The 26,151-nt window shown below is 53.2% G+C and overlaps 1 protein-coding gene across 1 annotated transcript in view; it reads right to left on the bottom strand.

The window, feature by feature from the left end:
• DHRSX (dehydrogenase/reductase X-linked) overlaps positions 1–26,151 on the bottom strand; it is a 138,549-nt gene that overhangs the window by 91,065 nt on the left and 21,333 nt on the right. Inside the window, exon 2 of the mRNA XM_070463765.1 lies at positions 4,470–4,577. Coding sequence (XP_070319866.1) covers positions 4,470–4,577 — 108 coding nt within the window. The remainder of the gene's footprint in view (positions 1–4,469; positions 4,578–26,151) is intronic.

Below are 26,151 nucleotides of genomic sequence, written 5' to 3'. Positions count from 1 at the left end.
CACTGCAGGAGCTGAGATGCCCTGGAGAAGGGAATGGCAACCCACTCCAGTATCCCTGCCTGGAGAATCCCATGGAGAGAGGAGCCAGGCAGGCAACAGTCCTGGGGGTCACAGAGAGTCGGACATGACTGAGTGACTGAACGCATCACACACATGCACGCACGCACGCACGTATGCATTTCTGGGGCATCTTACTTTTCAGTGATTGCACACACAAGTGTCAGCTTAGGGCATGAACACCACGGTGATGCCAAGAGCAGTGTGGGCCTGAAAGTGTCGATGGAAATGTCCCGCTGGACACAGAACTTTCAAAGCCCATTGGGGCAGTGAACCCCCCCCCCCCACTCACAGGAGGGTGGAGCTGTCAAAAGCACCACGAGGGAACGCGTGCAGTCCAGGGGTTAAGACTCCACCCGTTCGCTGCCTGGATGCAATCCCCGGTGGGGGGAACCTAAGATCCCGCAAGCCACTGAAGGGCCAAACAGAAAAATAAACAGAACAAAAGAAAGGGTCAGTCGCTCAGTCGTGTCCGACTCTCTGCGACCCCATGGACTGTCGCCCCTCCAGGCTCCTCTGTCCATGGGATTCTCCAGGCAAGAAGACTGGAGTGGGTCGCCACGCCCTCCTCCAGGGGATCTTCCCAAGCCAGGGATCGAACTGAAGTCCCCTGCGTTGTCAGGCAGATTCTTTACCGCCTAAGCCAACAGGGAAGCCCCCTCTAGGACAGGGGTCCCCATCATCTTGGCAGCAGGGAGCAGGTTTGTGGAGAAGAGAAGGGGATGGTTTTGGGCTGATTCAAGCCCGTCACCTTTCTTGTGTATTCCATCTCATTATTATCGCATCAGCTCCCCGACTGATCATCAGGCATTAGATCTCGGAGGCTGGGGATCCCTGCTCTAGGGTCCAGGCATTTTCAGGGCTCCATGAAGATATCCTGCCTCTCTCACCTGTTTCCGCACACTGGTTACATAGACGTGGGCTCCTTCGGGCTCTCTGGGGGTATTCCCTACCATCTTGCTCTATATTACGTGTTCTGTGTTACTGACAAGCGCCCTGAATGAATCCAGGCTACGCCCTTTGCAAAACAAAACAAGTGTTTACAACAAAGAGTCCCACAGACACGTAAGACAGAAGCGGTGACTGTTGTAGCTCAGTCCTAGGCGTGTCCGACTCTCCGCGACCCCGTGGACCGCAGCACGCGCGCCAGGTTTCCCTGTCCTTCACCCTCTCACGGAGTTTCTGCAAATTCACGTCCCTTGGGTGGGCGATGCCCCTCGACCATCTCATCCTCGGTCACCCCCTTCTCTTCCTGCCCTCAATCTCTCCCAGCATCAGGGTGGTGAACCCAGGGAGAACAGACACGCTTCTGGCTCCAGCTGGAGACGGAGAAGCGAAAAGTGGCAAAGAAAATCTTCGGGGGAGGTGAACGAAAAGGGATTTAGAAACCGCCGCCGCCTTGGAGAAGTTCAAAGCAGCAGACATCAAGAAGACACAGCTGCAAAAGTCATTTGCAACTCAGGCGCCTGAAAGAAATAATTGTTATGTGGTTATGACTGGTTTGCTCAGAGATTTTTCCTGCAAGCGGGGGCCAGGGGCACGGGAGGAAAGAACGCATGTCTTCCATCTCTAAACACTGGAGGCATCAAAGACCACCACCTCCGAGAAAGAAAATTCAGGGCTGAGAGGGGGACATGGGCGTCTATGAGCTTGTTTCTGAAATCGGTGCCATTTTTTAAAAACTGTATTTATTTTAAATGAAACAAAGATGAATATTTTTAATGATAAAAAATACAATCACAAATAAAACAGACATCATAAACCATTAGACACCTTAACGGCAAAGAAATGAACATACATGCAGCGACAATCAGAAGGAAGCAACAATCAGAAGGAATAGAAGGGAAAAGAAAAAAAATAACCAAAGTGAGTGAGACGTGTTATTAAAATGCCATCTGCGGCCAGGCTGCCTGGCAGGGTCAGGCCACAGGGCTGGCGTAGCTGAGGTTCCAGGGAAGGGAGAAATAAGCCCGAAGAATGGGGGGAAGGGATAGTCAGGGAGTCTGGGATGGACATGGACCCACGGCTGTGTTTAACATGGAGAACCAGCAAGGACCTGCTGGACAGCTCAGGGAACTCTGCTCATATGTAGACAGACACGACTATATTTAAAACAGATACACAGGCAAGGATCTACTGCATAGCACAGGAAACTAAATGCAATATCTTGTAATAACCTAATACTGGGAAAAGAATTTGATCAAAGAATATACAAACGCACAAATATAACTCTAGGACTCCGCCGTACACCAGAATTTGACAACATTGTACATCAACCATGTGTGTCTATTAGGTTGCTTCAGTCGTGTCCGACTCTTTGCGACCCTGTGGGCTGTAGCCCACCAGGCTCCTCTGTCCATGGGATTCTCCAGGCAAGAGTACTGGAGTGGGTTGCCATTCCCTTCTCCAGGGGACCTTCCCCACCCAGGGATTGAACCTGGGTCTCCTGCATTGCAGGCGGATTCTCTACCCTCTGAGCCACCAGGGAAGACCGTGCCTGACCTTAGGCTGTTGCTAATGTTGCGTCTGCATCTACTGAGGACCTACTAGCATATCCGGAAACACTCCACTGCAGGAAGCAAGGCGCAGGCTCAGTGTCTCTGCCTTGCCCTCCACCTCTGTCTGGGGGCGGTTAAGTTTTATACAAGCCACACAGCAAGGGTTCAAAGGCACCAAGTCAGGCGAGAAGGGCAAAGTCCCACGTGCAGATCTGCTCCGTGAAGGAGGAACCCTGCTCACCAGATTGTAAAGGTCTGCAGGAAGGAACAAAAGTGCCCTTTGTTAGGGAAAAAAAAAAAGATATTGACCCCAAATTAGGGCCAGTGAACAATGGACCTGAAGCTAAACCTGCTTCATCTCCTGCTGTAAAAAAAAATAAGTTTCACTGGAGCACAAGCCCTGCTCATTGCCAGTTAATCGTAAAGGAAATCAGTCCTGAATACTCATTTAAAGGACAGATGCTGAGGCTGAAACTCCAATGCTTTCACCACCTGATGCGGAGAGCTGACTCCTCGGAAAAGGCCCTGATGCTAGGAAAGACTGAAGGCGGGAGGAGAAGGGGACGACAGAGGATGAGATGGTTGGATGGCATCACCGACTCGATGGGCATGGGTTTGAGCAAACTCTGGGAGGTGGTGAAGGACAGGCAAACTTGGTTTGCTGCAGTCCGTGGGATTGCAATGAGTCAGACACGACTAAGCGACGGAAGAACATTTGAAAGAGGTAAAACCAGACCTATAGTACAATTTTTCTCAAAACGGACAGAACAAAAGGGATTAATTAAGTGCAAAGGATGTCCGGAAAAATGTGATCAATATTATATTCTGTTTTGTTTTTTTTCAAAGCTCATCTCCCTGTATCTTTTCTTCCAGCTGATTTAAACAGCTGCAATATCCACCAATGTAAACTGAGTTGACTTGAAGGCTCTTCACTTTCCTAGCCGAAGAAAAGTCCCTTCATTTCCAAAGCCGATGTAGGGACCAAAATAGGCCATTAGAAAGCTTCAAAAAGATGAAGGGGAAATTGAGAGCGTCCTCTGCGTGTGGCTACGGAAGATGCTTGAAATCGGCTAGGAGCTGACTCGTGACATCCCAAAGGCACATACTGAAGTCCTGACCCCCAGGACCAGAGACTGGGCTGTATTAGGAGATGAGAGTCTTTGAAGAGGGGATGAAGCTGAAACACGGTCAGGAGGCTGGGTCCTGATCCCACAGGACCGGGGTCCTCATAGGAAGGGGTCAGGACACCGACACACACAGAGGGACGGCCACGTGAGGACTCGGGGAGCAGACGGCCGTCCACGCGCCCAGCAGGGAGGCCTCGGGAGGAGCCGGCCCTGCCCACACCCGGGCCTCAGACTCCAGCCTCCAAACCGTGTGCTGTTCCATCCAGCCGGTCTGTGCTGTAATTTGTTATGACAGGTCCAGGAGGCTAACCCTCACTTACTGTCATTGAAGGCAGAGAGTCACACAGGTAAAAAAAAAATACATGGTCCCCATTAAAGGAGAAGCTAGACTCCTATCCAAAAGAATAAAGAGTATCACAACTTCCTGTCTGTTTCAGGTTTTCAGTGCTGCCCGTTAACGCCTTCTACACCGGCTGGCTCTGTTGTTGAGTCGCTAAGTCGTGTCTGACTCTCTGCGACCCCCGTGGACTGCAGCCCGCCAGGGTCCTCTGTCAGTGGGGTTCTCCAGGCCAGAAACCTGGAGCGCACTGCCATGCCCTCCTCCAGGGCATCTTCCCCACCCAGGGATCGAACCCAGGTCTCTGGCGTCTCCCACACTGGCAGGCAGATTATGTACCGCTGGGCTGCCTGGATCTGTAACCATGCCGATAGCTCCATAAGACAGGGAAACGAGGGCATGTCTCCCAGTCTCTCTAACACGCAAGGGACTGCACAAAGGAACCATCACCTATGATAACGTGCATGCCCAGCTTCGCCAGCTGCTTTGCGGTCGCGTATCCAATGCCATCGGTCCCTCCGGTCACTATGGCAACACGTTCGGGTTGCGGGGAGAAGACTGCAGAAGAAGAAAGAGAAAGAAAAAGAAAAAAACAAATAAGGTTTAGAAGCAGAGCACCCGTCAGTCCACACAAAGTCACAAAAGAGGGCGCGATGCCAACGGGAGCTGTGGTTTGATACCTGTGGTTTTGCTCCTGTGAATTATTTACAGGCTCAGGATGGGACAGGGTAACACACGACCTTCGCCCTGACTGATGACTGCCTGGGCTTCCCGGGGGGCGCTAGGGGTAAAGCAGCTGTCTACACGGGTTCAATCCCGGTCTCCAGACCCCCTGGAGGAGGAAATGGCGACCCACTCCAGTATTCTGGCCTGGAGAATCCCACGGACAGAGCAGCCTGGGGGAATACAGTCCATGGGGTCGCAAAGAGTCCGACACGACTCAGTCACTGAACACCGTATTCCACTATGGGCTTCCCAACTGACTCAGTGGCAGAGGATCGTCCTGCCAACACAAGAGACTCGGGTTCGATCCCTGGGCTGAGAAGATCCCCTGGAGGAGGACGTTGCAACCCACTCCAGCATCCTTGCCTGGAGAATCCCATGGACAGAGGAGCCTGGCAGGCTGCAGTCCATGGGGGTCTACAAAGAGTCGGACACGACTGAGCGACTCAGCCCACATGCGTGACAACAGCCTGGTGTAACCACCTCACGAAGCCTTACTCAACCCCCACAGACACCTCTGCAAGAAGACGCCGCCAACATGACGTGCAGAAAGGCTGAGATAAGCAACGTAGCCAAGGACCCTGGATTGAGAGTCCTGGATGAGTCCTCTCGCATCAGGCTGTCTGTGTTGTAACCTGGAGGTCTTAACACCTGTACACACCTTCTTTCTCAAGGGCGCTTGGGAGACCCGAGTGCCGTGAATGTATTGCACATCGTTTTTCTACAGCGTTTGGACATGGCATGAAAAACGCAGTTATCTCACCAAAACCACGGACGCTATGACTGCTTTATCCGTGAACCAACATGGATCCAAATACGTGAGAATACAGGTTGATGTTTCAACCTAAAGCTTTCTGTTTCCCACTCACGGGCAGAGAGAACACGCGTAGAATCGTCTAGAGGGGGAGACGGGGTAGGGGACGGAAGGGTTGGCCGCTTGGGCTTCAAGGATGCAAACTGTTATATGTAGGATGACTAAACAGCAAGGTCCTACTATATAGAGCAGGGAACAGTATTCAATACCCTGTGATAAACCATCACGGAAAAGAACACGTAACAAGATGTGTGTGTGTGTGTGTGCATGGAGATATATGTGTGTGTGTATATATATATATATATATATATATATATATATATATATAACAGTGGTAAAGAACCCGTCTGCCAATGCAGGAGACCCGGGTTTGATCCCTGGGTCAGGAAGATCCCCTGGAGGAGGGCATGGCAACCCACTCCAGTGTTCTTGCCTGGAGAATCCCACAGACAGAGGAGCCTGGCGGGCTACAGTCCATGGGAGGGGGGTGGGTGCAGGTGGATGGAGGCCCGGAGTCTGGGAGCCCCTTCCAGGAAGGGGTAGGGCTGAGTCCTGGACGGACGGGTCACTTTGCATTTGAGCGGCTAGCTGCTAGGTGAGTGAGTTGCTACGTGTAGGAAGTGGCTGGTCCTAGGAGATTTACTACAGGATCAACGCTGGTCAGTTCAGTTCAGTCGCTCAGTCGTGTCCGACTCTTTGTGATCCCATGGACTGCAGCACGCCAGGCCTCCCTGTCCATCACCAACTCCTGGAGTTTACTCAAACTCATGTCCATTGAGTCGGTGATGCCATCCAACCATCTCATCCTCTGTCGTCCCCTTCTCCTCCTCCTAGCCCTCAATCTTTCCCAGCATCAGGGTCTTTTCCAGTGAGTCAGCTCTTTGCATCAGGTGGCCAAAGTATTGGAGTTTCAGCTTCAACATCAGTCCTTCCAGTGAATATTCAGGACTGATTTCCTTTAGGATGGGCTGGTTTCACTGATTTCCTTTTGGATCAACACAGCAAACATGAATTTGGTATGTTCTCTGTCTTGTTTATTTTACAAAATTCTTTTTCTTCATTGAAGTGTACTTGATTTACAATATTTTTATAAGTTTAAGCAGTGCAACACAGTCACCATTTTTAAAAAGTTAGACTCCATTGCTGTGTATGTTAGTTGCTAAGTCGTGTCTGACTCTTTGAGACCCCACGGACTGCGGCCCTCCAGGCTCCTCTGTCCATGGGATTCTCCAGGCAAGAATACTGGCGTGGGTTGCCCTGTCCTCCTCCAGGAAAGCTTCCTGACGCAGGGATCAAACCCGTGTCTCCTGCATTGCAGCCAGATTCCTTACCACTGATCCACCAGGGAGGCCATAATAAATACCGTTAGGACATCTAAACAGAGTCTTTGAAAACATGAAATTAGATCCATTAATACACATCTAAATAAACTCCAAGAGGAAAAAAACTAAACACTGAGAATGTTCAAAGAACGCACAAATTTACCTTTAACCTCAGACCAAATAACTCTTCTGCTAATTCTAAGGCAAAACACCAATTTCACACACACACACACACAAATTGTGCATTTTTGGGGGAAAAAAAAAATTCCACCAAAGGATTTCCCTGGTGATCCAGCGCTTAAGAATCTGTGCTTCCGTTCCAGGGAACAAAGTTTCAATCCTTGGTCAGGGAACTAAGATCCCATATGCCTGGCAGCACAGCCCCCCAACATTAATTATTTAAAATAAATTTCTACAAAAACACCATCAGCAAAGTCAGACGGATACGATGAACTGGGACAAAGTCTGCAACTCCCATCGCATTCAAAGAACTCTTTTCCTAAAATGCAAAGAGTTCTGAAAAAAATCAAGAAATGAAGGACTCTACAGAGATGCAGGACAAAGGCGTTTGCTGACACAAAAACACATTTAAGAAACTTCCCTGGTGGTCCGTTGATTAAGCCTTCGCCTTCCAGGACACGGGTTGTGGATTGCATCCGTGGTCAGAGAGCTAAGCTCCCGCATGCCTTAGGGTCAAGACCCCAAAACTTAAAACAGAAACAATACTGCAACAAATTCAACAAAGCTTTAAAAACAAACTTTAAAAAAAACTTGTGACCCCAGTGGACTCTAACTTCCAGGCTCGTCTGTCCACGGGATTTCCCAGGCAAAAATACTGGACTAGGCTGCCTCCTCCAGGGGATCTTCCTGACGTAGGGATCAAACCCGTATCTCTTACATCTGCACATTATTCTTTAATGCTGGAGGCATCGGGGAGGCCCCAGAAAGGATACTGGTTTACAGAATCAGTAAACACTTAAAAAAAAAAAAACTTAAGACAGAAACAATATTATAACAAATACAGTGAAGTGAAGTGAAAGTCGCTCAGTCGTGCCAGACTCTTTGCGACCCCATGGAGTGGGTGGCCTTTCCCTTCTCCAGGGGATCTTCCCAACCCAGGAATCAAATCAGGGTCTCCTGCATTGCCAGTGGATTCTTTACCGACTGAGCTATCAGGGAAGCCCCAAACAAATACAGTACAGGCTTTAAAACAATAAAAATACATTTTTAAAAATTTAAATGCTTAAGAATTAAATAACAACAGAAAAAAAAAAAAAATACTGAAATGGCCCTTTCAAAACACAGGTCCAACTTTACACCTAGTGAGGGATGTGTTGATAGCTAACAAAACCTGCAAGATACCATCTGAGCCAGCACGCTGGTGAGAGTTCAAAGACATCATGTTCTCTAGTGTGGCCAGGGGGACCACGCCCATGGGAGTGCAAAACGGCTCAGTCCCCGTCGGGGAAAATTATGTAACATCTACCCCCAATGACGTGTGATTCTATCGCTTGATCTCACAGAGTCACTTCTAGGAACCGGCTGTGAAGAGGCCAGGTCGGATGCCAACTTAGAACCAAGCCTCTTTGCAACAGCGCTGCATCTCCATGCAGAAAAATGTATCAGCCACCTGCCACTGAGGCTGTTTGGTCTCCAAGCCGTGTCTGACTCTTTGTGACCCCACGGGCCGTCGTGACGTTACCAAGATTAAACCCTACGCATTCTTGCAAGAGCTTTGTATTTTTAAACCCCCCTTTTAAGGTCTCTGACCCATTGAGAGTTAATGTAAGGGTCTATTTGTAACCAAGGCTTCCTGGGTGGCTCGGTGGAAAACGACCCGTCCGGCCAGGGCAGGAGATGCGGGTTCCAGCCCCTGATCTGGGGATGATCTCACACGCCACAGGGGCAACAGCTGGGCTCCAGGGCCCGGGACCCGCAACTCCTGAGGCCCGTGTGTCCTAGAGCCCGGCTTCCTCAAACCGGGAAGTCCCCACAATGACAAGCCCACACCCTCCAACCAGACACCAGCCCCCACTCTCTGCAACGAGAGAAAGCCACGTGGAGCAACCCAGCAGAGCCAAAAGTAAATCAATCCATAAAAAGTAATTAAAAAAAAAAAAAAGGCTGCTCAGATCTTGGCAAACAAACGGCTGGCAAAGGCACCGCGTCTGCAGGGCAAGCCGCGCGGTCCCTTGCGGGCTATGTTTAGACACTCCGCGGTCACCCTTCCAAGTGGCTAACTCGGAGGGCTGACCTCACGGCTCGGGGATGGGCAGCAGCTCGGGAAAATAGCAACATGCCAGGGCTCCGTACACCCAGCTCGCGACACGTGAGAGCCGCCCCTAACGTCACAGGGAAGCGCAAATCTGACCCCGTCTCTGGCTGTTGTTCGGTTGCTGGGTGGAGTCGTCCGACTCTTTGCGACCCCAGTCCTTCACCATCTCCCGGAGCTTGCTCAAAACCATCCATATTGGATCTGTTCCTTTTATTTTCACCTTTGTACTCTTTTGCTTTGACTTAGGAATGTTGCCCAGAGCCTGAAATAGACAGGACAGTTCACTCTCAGGGTCTGATCTTTAAGGGCATAACCCTTTTCCACTCACAGAGAGATTTAAAAAGTTGCAGAAGAGAGAATAACCTTTGTTTGCTTGGAGACTTATAGTAACATTATAGACAGGATAGTTCAATGTTAGGCTCTGACCTTTAAGGGTATAACATTCATAGATAAAAAGTTGCAGAGTAGAAAATTAAAATTTGTCTTCTTGGAGGTTCATAGGAACAACATAATAAACATATCCTCAGCCTCAGATCTTTACCAGTATAACCCTTTTGCATTCACAGAGAGACTAAAAAAGTTGCAGAATAGAGAATAACCTTTGTTTGGTTGGAGGTTTAGAGTAACATTATAAATAGGCAGGAGAGTCCATTCTCAACATCTGACCTTTAAGGGGATAACACGCTTCCACTCCTGGAGAGCTGAGAGGTTGAAGAACAGAGAAAATCACTTGTGTTATTGGAGGTTAAGGGGAGCATCGTCATGGACATGGATTCCTGAACCAAGAACTGTGCAGCCCCTTCCTCACCTGACCCTTAAAAAGGCTTTGCTGAAACATTCAGAAGGTTCAGGATTTGAGGGCACCAGACACCTGCCTCCTTGCATGACCCTGCAGGAAAGCTCTCTGCTCCAAACTCTAACACTTTGGCTTGTCCGTCTTCACTGTGCATTGGACAGACAGACTTGATTTCGGTAACAGAAGAGGAAGGTGTGTGTGTGACAATTGAGTCATAAAACAGTAGAAGAAGTGGTGACGCTGGCTGTTTTTCCGCGAATGATGAGAAAGAACAACCAGGAAAGCAAGGACGGCTTTTCTAAGCAAGACGCAGACACTGTGCAGGAAATCATCTATTCCCCGGACCACGAAAAGATCGCTTCATCCCATGGAACCGAAACGGCCTCAGAAGACAGCAAAAGGAAAAACAGACAGTGTGCCACGTTCTTTGTCTGTAAAGAGTTCTTGCAAAATAATTTGAAAACATTTGACAACTCTCCCAAAAAGAGAAAAGAAAGAAATGAACAAGAAATTCACCGAGACCCAATAAGACACAGATGTGGACAAGGATGTTCGAACTCGCTCAGTCATGTCCGACTCTCTGTGACCCGTGGACTGTAGCCCACCAGGCTCCTCTCTCCATGGGATTCTCCAGGCAAGAATCCTGGAGTGGGTTGCCATTCCCTTTTCCAGGGGATCTTTCCGACCCAGGGATGGAATTTGGGGTCCCAGCAGTGAGAGCACCAAGTCCTAACCGCTGGTCCACCCGCCAGGGAACTCCCAGGAACTTTTTGTAAAAAGTCTAAACTCATGCCTTCATTAAAAAAAAAAAAAAAAAAGACTATAGCCTTCTTAAAGTATAAAGCAAGGAGATCAGATCAGTCCATCATAAAGGAAATCAACGCTGAATATTCATTGGAAGAATTGATGCTGAAGCTGAAACTCTAATACTTTGGCCACCTGATGTGAAGAGTTGATTCATTGGAAAAGACCCTGATGCTGGGAGGGACTGGGGGCAGGAGGAGAAGGGGACGACAGAGGATGAGATGGTTGGATGGCATCACCGACTCGATGGACATGAGTTTGAGTAAACTCTGGGAGTTGGTGATGGACAGGGAGGCCTGGCGTGCTGCAGTCCATGGGGTCGCAAAGAGTCGGACACGACTGAGCACTGAACTGAACTGAACTGAACTGAAAGTATAAGGCAAATGTGGCTTCCCTGGTGGCTCAGTGGTAAAGAATCCGCCTTGCAACTCAGGACACACGGGTTCAGTCCCTGGTCCAGGAGGATCCCACATGCCAGGGAGTAGCTAAGCCCAGTTAGCCTGAGATCTAGAGCCTGAGCCTGAGCCTGAGATCTAGAGCCTGGGAACCAAAACTACTGAAGCTTGCGTGCCCTGGAACCCAGGCTCTGCAACAAGAGATGCCCCCGCAGTGAGAAGCCCCCGCTCGCCACAACTAGAGAAAATAAATGCCCAAACACATGAAATTAAAAGAAAGAAAACCTCAAAACAAAGAACTCGGCCATCTTGGCCCCTGTCCAGTTATGCTGAAACGACCCGAGCTTCGTGGCTACTTTTAGAATTGGGGGCTGACTCCGTGCCCCGTCCCTTTTTTATCAAATACCGGCGGCTGGACACCCGGCCGAGGCTCCTCGCTGTCACGAGACAGAAGTGGGCCCCAGATACAGGGGTTTTGAAAGCCCAGGGCAGTGGGAACACCGCCTCCCCGTCTGTTATCTATGAGGTTCCTGGACTTTGATTTATGTTCCGCATTTCCTATCTTCTGCAGACACGTGTAAGCCGCTGTGAATTCTCTGCAAGAGCACGCGGGTCGTCTATTCACTGCTTCACCCCTTAAATCTTTGCTCCTGTGCTCCCCTGGGAAACAACAACAGAAGTCTTCCAGGAGAGCATCAGGAAAACATAAATCGAAGCCACGGTGACTTGCTGGTTCACAACTGTGAGGACGGCTGCTACATTAAGTGGAGGAAGGAGAGGGGAAGACGGAAGGGGAGTGAGAAAGAAGAAAGAGGAAAAAAGGAGAAAAAGGAGAAAGAGGTAAAGAAAGAAAGGGAGAGAGGAGAAAAAAAATAAAGGGACAGAGGGGAAAGAAAGGAAAGGAGAGACTAAGAAAGAGAGGGCGAGAGGAAGAGTATAAAGTTAGTGAGGAGGTGCAGAAATCAGAACCCGCCTGCAACGCTGACGCGGGCGTAAGCTGCAGTGACCGCTTTGGCAAAGAGTCTGACGGCTCTTCAAGAGGTTTGACATGGAGATGCAGGAGCCCAGCTGTGCCACACCAAGGTGTCAGTCCATCCCAGAGAAATGGAAACATGCATCTGCTCAAATACACATGGTGAAGCTTGATTCAGAGGAGCCTGACTCACAATAGCCAGAAAAGTGAGGATAGCCCAGGTGTGGATGGATTGATGGAGGGATGATGGGTGGATTGATGATGGGTCGGTGGATGGATGGGTGTTGGATGGATGGATGGATGGATGGATGGATGGATGGGTAGATGGATGGATGTTGGATGGATGGATGGATGGGTGGACGGATGGATGTTGGTTGGATGGGTGGGTGGGTGCATGGATAATACATGGATGATGGACGGATAGATGATCAATGATGGATGACAGATGGATGATGGATGGATGGAAGGATGATGGATGTATGGATGGATGGATGGATGGATGGATGGGTGGGTAGATGGATGGACAGATGGATGATGGATGATGGATGCATGATATAGATGGATGATGGATGGATGGATGGATGGATGGATAGATGGATGGGTGGGTAGATGGATGGATGGATGGATGGATGGATGGATGATGGATGGACGGATGGATGGACGGATGGATGATGTATGCATGATATGGATGGATGATGGGTGGATGAGTGGGTGGATGATAGGTGGATAATAGATGGTGTATTATAGATGGATGGATGGGTGATGGGTGGATCATTGGATGCATGGATGGGTGGATGGATGATGGATGGATGGATGGATGGATGGATGGATGGATGGATGGATGGATGGCGTCTCCTGCATTGCAAAGATTCCTCACCACTGAGCCACCTGGAAAGGAGGTGATAAAAAGAAGTTCAAAGATGAGATAGTGGCGGTGTTTGTCCAACCCTGCAAATACCCTAAGGACCGCTGAATTGTGCCGTAGAAAGGGTGCATTGTATGGTGAATAGAGTCTCGGTGTAAAATGGGGGAAACGCCGTGTTTAATCATGAGTAACAGGGGGTGAGTGGGCACTCGGAAATTCTGGCATTCTCCTCACAAATGAGTAATAACCTATACTCCCCACCCTTTCCTGGCGCTGCTACCAACACTGTCCACTTTATTATGCAAGTGTGTATCATGTGATGAGCTCTCAGGCGTGTCTGACTCTCTGCCACCCCATGGACTGTAGCGCGCCAGGCTCCTCTGTCCAGGGGACTCTCCAGGCAGGAATACTGGAGTGCGTTGCCAGTTCTGTCTGAAGAGTCCTCCAAATTGAGAGGAAATCATGTTAAAGTGATGCATATCTGTCCCTCCTAACTCAACTGGCCGCAGCATTCTGTTTTCCTGAATCACACCATCACAAAGAAAGGCTGTGTCGGTAAACCACGGTAATTAAGACGCTTACACGTCTCACTACGGAGAATCTCCTGACAGCTGCATCATGGGAAGCGGACTTGAACGATCAAGTGTCCACTTCGGACACGGTACCCGCCAGTAGCCCATCTGGTGACCACGGAAGAGGAACACGACGGTCATTCATTCCCGGGACAGAATGATCTACAGGCATTAAGGCGGGAGAGCAAAGCGGGGCAGGGATGGGAAGGCTTAGGACACGGTTAGATCACATCATCTACCATCAGTCCTCAAAGGAGGCTGGCAGAAGAGGAAGCCACCCCACAGAGCTGTCCAGACCTTACGTTAAAAAGTTACCTTTTAACATAAGACCTCACACGTCTCTACCAATGACCCAATTTCATCCTTTTTCACGGGTGAGTAATATTCCGCTGTGTGTATGTACCACGTTTTTATCCATCCATCTGTCGACGGACGTCTAGGTTGCTTCTATGTCCCAGCTATTGTAGAATACTGCTGCTGTGAGCACTGGGGTGTGTCTATCTTTTTAAATGACGGTTTTGTCTGGCTATGTGCCTAGGAGTGGGACTGCTGAATCACATGGTAGAACTGTTTTTAGTTTTCTAAGGAACCTCCATGCTGTTGAGGCTGCATCCATTTACATTCCCACCAACAGTATAGGAGGGGTCCCTTTTCTCCACACCGTCTCCAGCATTTATTGTTTGTAGATATTTTTGATGATGGCCATTCCGACCCGTATGAGGTGGTACCTCATTGTTGTTTTGAGATGAATTTCGGTTCATTGTACAGTAGAAACGAATACAATATGTGAAGCAAGCATACCCCAATTAAAAAATAATAACATTAAATTGAATATCAAAATTTTTTTTAAGTTACTCGGCGCCGTGAGCAGTGGTCTGAGGAATGATAGTGTCAATCTGTTGTTATACATGTCACATTTTCCAGTGAGTTTTATCAACAGACCCACGTCTCCCCGGACACCCCAAGGACAGGGTTCATTGATGTCCATCCCCATCTTCCAAATGAACAGAGGAGAGCAAAAAAAGTGTCAGCGGGAGTGTCTACAGGCAAATTCTGCAACCGTCTTAGCCATACACCACGTAACACCAAAGGAACAGGCACTCTTCAGAATTCTTTTGTAATGAATACATCTCAGGCATATTTTTTAAACCCTAAATAAACCCAACTCCTCAGGATATTCCAAGAGAGCAGCAAACTTGCTTTTGGGGGGAACACAACCATAAGCTGAAGGAGCAGATGGCAGGGTCCCCAGAAAACTGTACTGAACTGTACGATTTAATGGATGGGTTATCTGTCAGTAATCCTAAGGGAAGTCAACACTGGGCGTTCATTGGAAGGACTGATGTTCAAGCTGAAGCTGCAATCCTTTGGCCACCTCAAGCAAAGAGCTGACTCATTGGAAAAGACCCTGATGCTGGGAAAGGTTGAAGGCAGGAGGAGAAGGGGACGACGGAGGATGAGATGGTTGGATGGCGTCACCGACTCGATGGACATGGGTTTGAGTAAACTCTGGAAGTTGGTGATAGACAGGGAGGCCTGGGGTGCTGCAGCCCATGGGGTCACAAACAGTCGGACAGGATCAAGCAACTGAGCAACAAGGACAGCAGGCTGGAGACCGAAGAACAGCTCAAGTCCCAAGATCATTGGAAGGCAGAATTCCCACTTCTTTAGGGAACCTCGGTCTGTTTTCAAACTGAGATCATCAAGTGATGTGACGAGGCCCACCTACATTATGGCAGATAATCCAGTTAACTCAAAGGCTACTAATTTCAATTTTTTTAGGTGGGGCCATTTTTATAGTGCTTATTGAGTTTGTTACAATACTGCTTCTGTTTTGGGGGGTTTTTTTTGAGGGGGGGGTTTCTTGCAACGAGGCAAATACTGGTTGCTATAACGAAGTTACCCAAACTAGGTGCTTTAAGCCACAGGCGTGATTCTCAGAGTCTTGGAGGCTCTGGGTCTGAGATCACGGTGAGGGTAGGTTCCTTGCCAGGAGGCAAAGCTCTCCTCCTGGCCCGCACACGTGCACACTTGCTGTATCCTCGTGTGATGTAGAGAAGGAAGCTGTGGCTTCCCTTCCCCCCTCTCACAAGGACACTCATCCCATCATGGGCACCCCACCCTCATGGATTCATCTAACCCTCATCACCTCCCAAAGATGCCCCTCCAGAGTCCAACTACATCCCCTTCGGGGGTCAGGGCTTCCACATATGAATTCTGGGGGGGATACAGAGACTCGGTCCAGAGCAAGCTCACACCGTCTCAGCTGGAAGTGTGGACCTGGGGAGGCGGGAGGTGAAGGAGGAAACGCAGGGCTGGGGGCTACCTGGGAGGTCTTCTCTTGAGCCGTCAGCAGATGCCTACCTACTTGCCATCACCCATGACTACGCTGTGTTCCCCCCGTTATCCCGCCTTCCCACCCCCAACACACGCCAATCCCTCACTAGGCTGATCAGGTCAAAACCAGGCAGGGATACCCCCAGCGCTTCCCAGGGGCACCCCTCCTGCGAGATGCCGGGCACAAAAACTTGCTGCTGGCTCGGGCGCCACACCCACACCCTCTCTGGGATCCCAGGCCGGGCTCCTTCCCGAGGCCGAACACGGTGCAGCAGCCCCGGACATTCTGGACACACACCGTGTGGGCTGGCTACCGGGTCCCAGGCATGAGATCCTAGATGCCAGCGGGAAGGGAGGTGACCCAGTTACTGCTTCCGAGAGCTGCTCCTCACACACGACATTCTGCCACCTGGAGAATCTCAAATGGGAACAAGCTGGAGACCCCCCTTAAGCTGAATGCCATGCAGAGACCCTCATCACCTGAGCCCTATCTGGAGACCCCGCTCTGAGTCCCACCTGGAGATCCTCATCTGAGCCCCACATGGAGACCCTGTCATCATCTGGCTCCACCTGAAGACCCCCATCATCTGAGCCCCGCCTGCAGACTCTCATCATCTGAGCCCCGTCTAGAGACCCCCTCATCATCTGAGTCCTGCCTAGAGACCCCCATCATCTGAGCCCCGCCTGGAGACCCTCATCATCTGAGCCCCGCCTGCAGACCCTCATCATCTGAGCCCCGCCTGGAAACCCCCATCATCTGAGCCCCGCCTGCAGACCCCCATCGTCTGAGCCCCGCCTGGAGACCCCCATCATCTGAGCCCCGCCTAGAGACCCTCATCATCTGAGCCCCGCCTGGAGACCCTCATCATCTGAGCCCCGCCTGGAGACCCTCATCATCTGAGCCCCGCCTGGAGACCCCCATCATCTGAGCCCCGCCTGGAGACCCTCATCATCTGAGCCCCGCCTGGAAACCCTCATCATCTGAGCCCCGCCTGGAGACCCTCATCATCTGAGCCCCACCTGGAGACCCCCATCATCTGAGCCCCGCCTGCAGATCCCCATCATCTGAGCCCCGCCTGGAGACCCTCATCATCTGAGCCCCGCCTGGAGACCCTCATCATCTGAGCCCCGCCTGGAGACCCTCATCATCTGAGCCCCACCTGGAGACCCCCATCATCTGAGCCCCGCCTGCAGACCCCCATCATCTGAGCCCCGCCTGGAGACCCTCATCATCTGAGCCCCGCCTGCAGACCCCTCATCATCTGAGCCCCACCTGGAGACCCTCATCATCTGAGCCCCGCCTGCACACCCCCATCATCTGAGCCCCACTTGGAGACCCTCATCATCTGAGCCCCGCCTGGAGACACCCATCATCTGAGTCCCACCTGCACACCCCCATCATCTGAGCCCCGCCTGGAGACCCCCATCATCTGAGCCCCGCCTGGAAACCCTCATCATCTGAGCCCCGCCTGGAGACCCCAATCATCTGAGCCCCGCCTGGAGACCCCCATCATCTGAGCCCCGCCTGGAAACCCTCATCATCTGAGCCCCGCCTGGAGACTCCCATCATCTGAGCCCCGCCTGGAGACCCCCATCATCTGAGCCCCGCCTGCAGACCCCCATCATCTGAGCCCCGCCTGGAGACCCTCATCATCTGAGCCCCGCCTGGACACCCTCATCATCTGAGCCCCACCTGGAGACCCTCATCATCTGAGCCCCGCCTGCACACCCCCATCATCTGAGCCCCACTTGGAGACCCTCATCATCTGAGCCCCGCCTGGAGACACTCATCATCTGAGTCCCACCTGGAGACCCCCATCATCTGAGCCCCGCCTGGAGACCCCCATCATCTGAGCCCCGCCTGGAAACCCTCATCATCTGAGCCCCGCCTGGAGACCCCAATCATCTGAGCCCCGCCTGGAGACCCCCATCATCTGAGCCCCGCCTGGAAACCCTCATCATCTGAGCCCCGCCTGGAGACCCCCATCATCTGAGCCCCGCCTGGAGACCCCCATCATCTGAGCCCCGCCTGGAGATCCTCATCGTCTGAGCCCCGCCTGGAGATCCTCATCGTCTGAGCCCCGCCTGGAGATCCCCATCGTCTGAGCCCCGTCTGGAGACCCCCATCATCTGAGCCCCGCCTGGAGACCCCCATCGTCTGAGCCCCGCCTGGAGATCCCCATCGTCTGAGCCCCGCCTGGAGACCCCCGTCGTCTGAGCCCCGCCTGCAGACCCCCGTCGTCTGAGCCCCGCCTGGAGATCCCCATCATCAGAGCCCCGCCTGGAGACCCCCGTCGTCTGAGCCCCGCCTGCAGACCCCCGTCGTCTGAGCCCCGCCTGGAGATCCTCATCATCTGAGCCCCGCCTGGAGACCCTCATCATCTGAGCCCCGCCTGCAGACCCTCATCATCTGAGCCCCGCCTGGAAACCCCCATCATCTGAGCCCCGCCTGCAGACCCCCATCGTCTGAGCCCCGCCTGGAGACCCCCATCATCTGAGCCCCGCCTAGAGACCCTCATCATCTGAGCCCCGCCTGGAGACCCTCATCATCTGAGCCCCGCCTGGAGACCCTCATCATCTGAGCCCCGCCTGGAGACCCCCATCATCTGAGCCCCGCCTGGAGACCCTCATCATCTGAGCCCCGCCTGGAAACCCTCATCATCTGAGCCCCGCCTGGAGACCCTCATCATCTGAGCCCCACCTGGAGACCCCCATCATCTGAGCCCCGCCTGCAGATCCCCATCATCTGAGCCCCGCCTGGAGACCCTCATCATCTGAGCCCCGCCTGGAAACCCTCATCATCTGAGCCCCGCCTGGAGACCCTCATCATCTGAGCCCCGTCCTGCAGACCCCCATCATCTGAGCCCCGCCTGGAGACCCTCATCATCTGAGCCCCGCCTGGAGACCCTCATCATCTGAGTCCCACCTGGAGACCCTCATCATCTGAGCCCCGCCTGGAGACCCCCATCATCTGAGCCCCGCCTGGAGACCCCCATCATCTGAGTCCCACCTGGAGACCCTCATCATCTGAGCCCCGCCTGGAGACCCCCATCGTCTTAGCCCCGCCTGGAGACCCCCATCATCTGAGCCCCGCCTGGAGACCCCTCATCATCTGAGCCCCGCCTGGAGACCCCCATCATCTGAGCCCCGCCTGGAGACCCCCATCATCTGAGCCCCGCCTGGAGACCCCCATCGTCTTAGCCCCGCCTGGAGACCCCCATCATCAGAGACCCCCATCGTCTTAGCCCCGCCTGGAGACCCCCATCATCAGAGACCCCCATCGTCTTAGCCCCGCCTGGAGACCCCCATCATCTGAGCCCCGCCTGGAGACCCTCATCATCTGAGCCCCGCCTGGAGACCCCATCATCTGAGCCCCGCCTGGAGACCCCCATCATCTGAGCCCCGCCTGGAGACCCCCATCGTCTGAGCCCCGCCTGGAGACCCCCATCGTCTGAGCCCCGCCTGGAGACCCCCATCGTCTGAGCCCCGCCTGGAGACCCCCATCGTCTGAGCCCCGCCTGGAGACCCCCATCGTCTGAGCCCCACCTGGACACCCTCATCGTCAGAGACCCCCGTCGTCTGAGCCCCGCCTGGAGACCCCCATCATCTGAGCCCCGCCTGGAGACCCTCATCATCTGAGCCCCGCCTGGCAGACCCCCATCATCTGAGCCCCGCCTGGAGACCCCATCATCTGAGCCCCAGCTGGAGACCCTCATCATCTGAGCCCCACCTGGAGACCCTCATCATCTGAGCCCCGCCTGGAGACCCCCATCATCTGAGCCCCGCCTGGAGACCCCCATCATCTGAGCCCCACCTGGAGACCCTCATCATCTGAGCCCCGCCTGGAGACCCCCATCATCTGAGCCCCGCCTGGAGACCCTCATCATCTGAGCTCCCGGCGCCTGGAGGAATGGCTCCTCTCTCTGAGATCCCCGCACTGCCCTCAGGCAGGCTCTGTGCGTCACCCACTGTGGGGGCCCTGCCTTAGCGTCCACTTCGATGCCGGCTCCGGGTAGCTCCTGGCCCTGAGGGGTGCTCTGTGCTGTCTGCCAAGCGGTGTGAAGAGGACCCACACTCAGCCTGAGACAGGGCCGGCCTGGCCTAGAGGATGAACCCACCACTCCAATTCTGGGTGCAAGCTTGAAATGCCAAGCCTCCGCGGTACCGCCCCACATGACTCTAGATACCCCATTCCTGCCAACCCCACCAGCAGTGGAAATGTGATCCCTACAGTGACTGAGCCCTACTTTAGGAGAACCATCATTCATCCTGCAGCAAGCCTCACAGCCTCAGGTAACCCTGCAGATGGATGGTGATGCTGCTAAAGCATGGATGATGGATGCATGGCTGGAGCGCCGGCACTGGATGGGACCATCAATTAGATAGACAGATGATGATAGCCGCACAGATCCATAGGAAGATACCCTAGATCCATGGTGGATGTGGACAACTCAAGACAAGGACAGATAGGAAGGACCATACGATAGAGGATGCGTGAGGAAATAAACAGAGAATGACACGATTGATGGACAACTAAAATACATCCAGTTTGTTGCTCAATCATGTCTGACTCCTGTGACCCCATTGACTGAGCCACCAGCTCCTGCCAGAAATTCCAGGCCTCGAATACAGGACTGGGTAGCGTTCCCTCTCCGGGGACCTTCCCGACCCAAATGAACCTGGATCTCTGCATCTGTAGCCAATTCTTTACCGTCTAAGCCCCAAATATCAAGGAAGAAATACATAGAAAACAAAGATAATTAATAATAAATATATAAATGACACACTGGCATGGATGGCATCACGGACTCCATGACACGATCTGAGCACAACCCGATGGACGCCACGATCTGCGCCCCCTGCAGACACTCACCACTAGCCACGCCTAGGAGACCCCATCATCTGAGTCCCAGCCTGGGACCCTCATCATCTGAGCCCCGCCTGGAGACCCCCATCATCTGAGACCCCGCCTGGAGACCCTCATCATCTGAGCCCCGCCTGCACCCCCCATCATCTGAGCCCCGCCTGGAGACCCCATCATCTGAGCCCCGCCTGGAGACCCCCATCGTCTGAGCCCCGCCTGCAGACCCTCATCATCTGAGTCCCGCCTGGAGACCCCCATCATCTGAGCCCCGCCTGGAGACCCTCATCATCTGAGCCCCACCTGGAGACCCTCATCATCTGAGCCCCGCCTAGAGACCCCCTCATCATCTGAGTCCCGCCTGGAGGACCCCCACCTGGAGACCCTCATCATCTGAGCCCCACATGGAGACCCCATCATCTGAGCCCCGCCTGGAGACCCCCATCATCTGAGCCCCGCCTGCAGATCCCCATCATCTGAGCCCCGCCTGGAGACCCCCATCATCTGAGCCCCACCTGGAGACCCTCATCATCTGAGCCCCGCCTGGAGACCCTCATCATCTGAGCCCTGCCTGGAGACCCTCATCATCTGAGCCCCGCCTGCAGACCCTCATCATCTGAGCCCCGCCTGCAGACCCTCATCATCTGAGCCCCGCCTGCAGACCATCATCATCTGAGCCCCACCTGGAGACCCCCATCGTCTGAGCCCCGCCTGGAGACCCTCATCGTCTGAGCCCCGCCTGGAGACCCCCATCATCTGAGCCCCGCCTGCAGACCCTCATCATCTGAGCCCCGCCTGGAGACCCCCATCATCTGAGCCCCGCCTGGAGACCCTCATCATCTGAGCCCCGCCTGGAGACCCCCATCATCTGAGCCCCGCCTGGAGACCCCCATCATCTGAGCCCCGCCTGCACACCCCCATCATCTGAGCCCCGCCTGGAGACCCCCATCATCTGAGCCCCGCCTGCAGACCCCCATCATCTGAGCCCCGCCTGCAGACCCTCATCATCTGAGCCCCGCCTGGAGACCCTCATCATCTGAGCCCCGCCTGCACACCCCCATCATCTGAGCCCCGTCTGCAGACCCCCATCATCTGAGCCCCGCCTGGAGACCCTCATCATCTGAGCCCCGCCTGCACACCCCCATCATCTGAGCCCCGCCTGGAGACCCTCATCATCTGAGCCCCGCCTGGAGACCCTCATCATCTGAGCCCCGCCTGGAGACCCTCATCATCTGAGCCCCGCCTGGAGACCCCCATCATCTGAGCCCCGCCTGGAGACCCCCATCATCTGAGCCCCGCCTGGAGACCCCCATCATCTGAGCCCCGCCTGGAGACCCCCATCATCTGAGCCCCGCCTGGAGACCCTCATCATCTGAGCCCCGCCTGGAGACCCTCATCATCTGAGCCCCGCCTGCAGACCCCCATCATCTGAGCCCCGCCTGGAGACCCCCATCGTCTGAGCTCCACCTGGAGACCCTCATCGTCTGAGCTCCGCCTGGAGACCCCCATCATCTGAGCTCCGCCTGGAGACCCCCATCGTCTGAGCTCCACCTGGAGACCCTCATCGTCTGAGCCCCGTCTGGAGACCCTCATCATCTGAGCCCCGCCTGGAGACCCCCATCATCTGAGCCCCGCCTGGAGACCCCCATCGTCTGAGCTCCACCTGGAGACCCTCATCGTCTGAGCTCCGCCTGGAGACCCCCATCATCTGAGCTCCGCCTGGAGACCCCCATCGTCTGAGCTCCACCTGGAGACCCTCATCGTCTGAGCCCCGTCTGGAGACCCCCATCATCTGAGCCCCGCCTGGAGACCCCCATCGTCTGAGCTCCGCCTGGAGACCCTCATCATCTGAGCCCCGCCTGGAGACCCCCATCGTCTGAGCTCCGCCTGGAGACCCCCATCGTCTGAGCCCCGCCTGGAGACCCCCATCATCTGAGCCCCGCCTGGAGACCCTCATCATCTGAGCCCCGCCTGGAGACCCTCATCGTCTGAGCTCCGCCTGGAGACCCTCATCATCTGAGCCCCGCCTGGAGACCCTCATCATCTGATCCCCGCCTGGAGACCCCCGTTGTCTGAGCCCCACCTGGAGACCTTCATCATCTGAGCTTCACCACCCACAGCCCAGGAATGGGCTCCTCCTCTGAGATCCCACACTCCCCCAGGCAGGCTCATGTGCAGTCAGCCCCACTGTAGGGGGCCCTGCCTTAGCGTCCACTTCAGACTGCCGGCTCCGGGGTCAGCTGCCCTGGCCCTGACGGGTGCTCTGTGCTGTCTGGCCAAGCGTGTGTGAAAGAGGGGACGCCACACCAGCCTAGGAGACAGGGAACCGGGCACTGGGCTCAGAGGGATCGACACCCACCCACCCCCAACTCCTCTGGGTGCAAAGCTTGAAATGCCAAGTCCTCCGCGGTTCCCGGGCACACGAGCAGAGTGGACTCTAGGATACCCATGGTTCCTGCCAAACCGTCTTACGCAGCAGGGAAATGTGTAATCCCGTGACAGGTGAACCAATGACAGCTTTCTTTTAAGGAGAAACGTATGAGTTCATTCAACTTCCTGCAGGAAAAATCAAAGCTACTCAACATGCCTTCAGGTTAACCATTAAAGTGCAGGATGGATGGATGGATGTATGGATGAAAGGATGGATGGATGGATGGATGGATGGATGGATGGATGGATGGTGGAGATAATTAGATAGACAGATGAATGGATAGACAGACAGATATAGATAGATATAGATCCATGGATGGATGGATGGACAAACTCAGAGACAAAGGGACAGATAGGAAGGGAGAGATAGATAGAGGGATGGAGTGAGGGAAATAAACAGAGAGATGACAGATTGATGGACAACATAAAATACATCCATGTGTTAGTTGCTCAATCATGTCTGACTCTCTGTGACCCCATGGACTGTAGCCCACCAGGCTCCTCTGTCCAGAAATTCCAGGCCCGAATACAGGACTGGGTAGCCGTTCCCTTCTCCAGGGGACCTTCCCCGACCCAGAGATTGAACCTGGATCTCCTGCATTGTAGGCAGATTCTTTACCATCTGAGCCCCCAGGGAAGACATCAAGGAAGAAAATACATAGATAAACATAAAAGATAAATTAATAATAAATATATAAATGACACATTGGCATTGGATGGCATCACCGACTCCATGGACACGAGTCTGAGCGAACTCCAGAAGATGGTGAAGGACACAGAAGCCTGGCGTGCTGCCATCCATGGGGTCACAGAGTCAGACACAAATGAGCAACTGAACAATATAGATGACAACGAACAGATACGTAGAAAGATGACAGATACAAAGAGATACATGATAAACTGACAGATCACAGATACACAGACACAGAAATACATAGATGATACAGACATTAGATACAAATGATAAAAAGGTAAACAGATGTTCAGTAAATAGAAAAGAGATATATGCATAGATGACAGATCTACTAATATGTAGATGATAAAAATGTGGATAGATGACACATATATAATACATAGATGATAAATAACTGACTATAAAAAAGAATACAATCATAGAATATAAAAGTATACATATTTATATAAATACATATATTTATGTTTATATATATTTATGATTACATTCTTTTGAGCAAGCTGGTGTTGGTGCAGGCTGGTTGGTTTTGAGCAAGTTGGAGTTGGTGATGGACAGGGAAGCCTGGCATGCTGCAGTCCACAGGGTCGCAGAGAGTCGGGATACGACTGAGCGACTGAACTGAATAATTATAGTTTACGTGTTTCTACTGTGAAATGAAAACATCTCCTGTCACAGCAATAAACAAGAAATGTCCCAGCCATCAGCAATGTTTGGTCTCCAAATGTGAATGAAAGTGTGTTAGTCACTCACTCTGATTGCAGCTCCATGGACCGTAGCCTGCCAGGCTTCCCTGTCCGTGGGATCCATCCTCCAGGCAACACTGGAGTGGGTAGCCGTGCCCCCCTCCAGGGGATCTTCCCGACCCAAGGATTGAACCCGCGTGTCTGCATTGGCAGGCAGGTTCTTTACCACTAGCTCCACCTGGAAGCCACTGGTCGGCAAGCAGGAGACGCCTCCCACCCACGTGGGACCACAAGGTCACAGCCGCCAGAGCTCAGAAGGTGGCCAGGGCCCCCCCACCACGTCCAGGTCCCAGCCACGCGTCTGCGGGACGTGAGAGGCACAGAAGCGCTTGTGCATCCGAGCAGAGCTACAAAGTCAGTCCTGGGGCCCAAGACAGCTGCAGAACATCCAGCATCGTGTCTGAATTCTGTAGGAATTTACAGGATAGGGACCCACGGGGCTGCACATTCCCAACGAGAAGAATTCTAGTTAAGCGTCAGGGTTGGTCCGCCCTGCACTGGGAACCCAGGAACATGAGCAGTCAGAGCAATGGCTTGCAGGGGTTTCAGAAGCTTGAAGGGTCCCCACCTTTTCAGAGGTTCAGGTACTGCTCACGGGGCAGCCAAGACCAAGACCACCAGGGTCTCTTTGCAAATCCGCCCAGGACTGCCCCCCATCCCGAGTGGGGGGCAAGTCGTGACTCCAAAAGTAGCCTGAGTTAGGGAAGTCCCAACATCGTTTGGAATTCAAAGAAAGAATTCAGGAAGAAGTAACTCCTGAAACAAGCTTTGCTGATGGCTCACTGGTAAAGAATCTGTCTGCCGATGCAGGAAACGTGGGTTCGATCCCTGGACCGGGAAGACCCCCGGGAGAAGGGAATGGTCACCCACTCCAGCATTCTTGCCTGGAGAATCCCCATGGACAGAGGAGCCTGGCGGGCTATAGTCCATGGGGTCGCAGAGAGTCGGACACGACTGAGCGACTCACACACAGATGCTAAAACTCCCATCAGAAATGAAGAAGTTACCTATTTGATGATCACAAGCCCCCAGACCTACCGCTGCCCGAGGGCGGGTAACATCAACCCCTGTGACCCGGCCCTGTCACCTCACCGTCCGTCAGAGGCCCCGTGCACAGGCCGCCCGCAGGCCCCGGAATGTCCCTCCACCGCCGGGCCTTTCGAGATGCATTTCCGGGGCTTCCCTGGCGGCTCAGAGGTAAAGAGGCCACCTCCCGGAAAAACGCAAGAGACAAGGGCTTCGGTCCCTGACCCGGGAGGATCCCTTCGGAGCAACTAAAGCCCGCAGGCCACAGTTGCTGAACCCACGGGCCGCAGCTACTGAAGCCCCCGGATCCTAGGCCCCGCGGTCCACAAGAGGCGGGGGTAACAGGCGGGACGGCCAGGGATCTCCAAACGGAGGAAATAGGCTGCAAGCGTCAGACGCTCTGTCTCAAGCGGCAGGAGGAGACAAATGTCAGATACCTTTTCCCTTCTCTGAACAAAATTAAAAGGAGGTTTCTTTCAAAATTCTGTGTTGCCAAGATGAC

The sequence above is a fragment of the Odocoileus virginianus genome, unplaced genomic scaffold (genome assembly GCF_023699985.2).
Source record: "Odocoileus virginianus isolate 20LAN1187 ecotype Illinois unplaced genomic scaffold, Ovbor_1.2 Unplaced_Contig_6, whole genome shotgun sequence".
In the NCBI taxonomy this organism is placed as follows: Eukaryota; Metazoa; Chordata; class Mammalia; order Artiodactyla; family Cervidae; genus Odocoileus; species Odocoileus virginianus.
Note: the sequence above shows the minus strand (reverse complement) of the source record. Positions and strands in the feature narration are given on the sequence as shown.